The 2,300-nt window shown below is 48.6% G+C and overlaps 1 protein-coding gene across 1 annotated transcript; it reads right to left on the bottom strand.

Moving 5' to 3' along the window:
* Nucleotides 1-644: 644 nt before the first annotated feature.
* Nucleotides 645-2,070, bottom strand: LOC308050584 (olfactory receptor 14J1-like; the record flags this gene model as incomplete). The annotated part of the gene is made up of 1 exon (XM_080360747.1): nt 645-2,070. One exon carries the CDS (start codon nt 2,068-2,070, stop codon nt 1,153-1,155), a length of 918 nt encoding a protein of 305 aa, XP_080216873.1. The 3' UTR covers nt 645-1,152.
* Between the last annotated feature and the right edge of the window lie 230 nt (nt 2,071-2,300).

The following is a 2,300-nucleotide window of genomic DNA, read 5'->3' as shown; positions in this document are numbered from 1 at the left end:
GAGGGCTGTTGTGGGTATCACAGAGACAAGAATTAGGGTGTTGTAGAAAACAGCAGCCCTGGTGAGGAGAGAGGAACAGGTGGTAAAGGTCTTCTGCCTACCCACGGAGATCTGATACACACAGAGTATAACCTTGTGAACAGGAAGAGGAGAATGTGATCTAAAAAGCAGGTCAGGAAAAGAGAGAGCCTGAGTGTCACCGTGTCACTGCGTGAGAGCTCTAGCAATGTGGTAAATCACAGAAGTGGTCAACTCTGCTGGGACCACAGAACTGTACCCAGGACACAACTGAAACGATTCCTGTAGATGACGGAGGAGCCCCTAGTGTGTCTGCCCATGGGAGACAGACGTCCCAGGTCATGAGTCTTGTACAGGGCAGGGGATGACACACAGCCCAGTACTGATCACAGGATGTGGTCACCAGTAGTGAGCGCTCTGTACAAGGACAAGGTGCAGGAAACGGCACTAACGCAGTGATGAGCAGGGATGGTGCTGTCCCCAGCCACAACGCTGCCCATCAGCTGGGATAGGGGAGTGGATATGCAGAAAGTCTCCAGGGAGAACAAATGTCCCAAGAAGAAGTCCATGGGGATGTGAAAATGCTGTTTTGCCATCACCTGCACAATAATGAGGGTGTTCCCAAACGAAAAAACCATGCAGGTCATGAGGGAGAGAAGGATTTCCTAAGGGATGGGAACATTCCCCATTCCTAGTAGGAGGGCACCTCCACGACTGCCCCATTGCATTTTTGCCATGGAAGGTTTTAGGTCCCTCTTTTCCCCTTGCACTTGGTAGGGAACTTGCAAAGAAGGAGTTTTGGTTCTTTTGTAGATACTTGGGTATCAGTCAGAAAAACAAGTCATTGCAGGTACATTTATTTTTTTTTTTTTAACTAAAAATAGAGTAGAGCTCCATGTTCACATAGTTACAGGGTCACACTAGTAAAGTAGATAATGAAGTTGAAATGGGCTGTCCACATTCCTTTGTAGATAAAATTACTAAAGTTAAAAAAAAAAAAAAGACAGAACAAAAGACAACACAAACATAAAAATGACGACAACAGCAACAAACTAATGAGAAAGGATGGACCTGTAATGAGTTACATTATGAGTCATATGTTGAAACAGACGGACAGTCTAGAGGTTCTGGAAGTCATCGAGGCATCAGTTTCCACACTGCATTCTGGAGCTCCTGGTTTCTCATGCTGTAGATGAGGGGGTTCAATGTTGGAGGCACCAATGAGTACAGAACAGACACCACTAGATTCAGGGATGGCAAAGAGATGGAGGGGGGCTTCAGGTAGGCAAACATGCCAGTGCTGACAAACAGGGAGACCACGGCCAGGTGAGGGAGGCAGGTGGAAAAGGCTTTGTGCCGTCCCTGCTCAGAGGGGATCCTCAGCACAGCCCTAAAGATCTGCACATAGGACACCACAATGAAAATGAAACATCCCAAAATGACAAAAGTACTGAAAACAAGAAGTTTAAATTCCCTGAGATAGGCATCTGAGCAGGAGAGCTTAAGGATCTGGGGAAGTTCACAGAAGAACTGTTCAACGGTATTACCTTGGCAGAGTGGCAGTGAAAATGTATTGGCCGTGTGCAGCAGAGCATTGAGAAACCCAGTGGCCCAGGCAGCTGCTGCCATGTGGACACAAGCTCTGCTGCCCAGGAGGGTCCCATAGTGCAGGGGTTTGCAGATGGCAACGTAGCGGTCGTAAGACATGACTGTGAGGAGAAAAAACTCTGCTGAAAGGCAAAAGACAAAGAGAAAGAGCTGTGCAGCACATCCTGCAGAGGAGATGGCCCTGGTCTGCCAGAGGGAGTTGGCCATGGATTTGGGGACAGCGGTTGAGATGGAGCCCAGGTCGAGGAGGGCGAGGTTGAGCAGGAAGAAGTACATGGGGGTGTGGAGGTGCTGGTCCCAGGCTATGGTGGTGATGATGAGGCCGTTGTCCAGGAGGGCAGCCAGGTAAATGCCCAGGAAGAGCCAGAAGTGTAAGAGCTGCAGCTCCCGTGTGTCTGTGAATGGCAGGAGGAGGAACTGGGTGATGGAGCTGCTGTTGGACATTGGCTGCCTGTGGGCATGAGGACCTGTGCAAGGAGGAAAGGACAGTGACAAGTTAGAGGAGAATAAACAGGCTGTTTCTCATGGAATACCCCTTCACCGATGGATGGAGGTTTCAGCTCATTCTTTATTTCTATCAAGTGAGAAAAACAGGTCATCACACTTTAAAATGCAGCTTGGGCATCTAATTTCTATGAACACACCTCTGGGTGAAAACCCCCTAAATTGGTGTC

Source organism: Nesoenas mayeri (genome assembly GCF_963082525.1).
Source record: "Nesoenas mayeri genome assembly, chromosome: 29".
Classification (NCBI taxonomy): Eukaryota; Metazoa; Chordata; class Aves; order Columbiformes; family Columbidae; genus Nesoenas; species Nesoenas mayeri.
The sequence above is the reverse complement of the archived record's forward strand: the minus strand, read 5'-3'. Positions and strand labels throughout refer to the sequence as shown.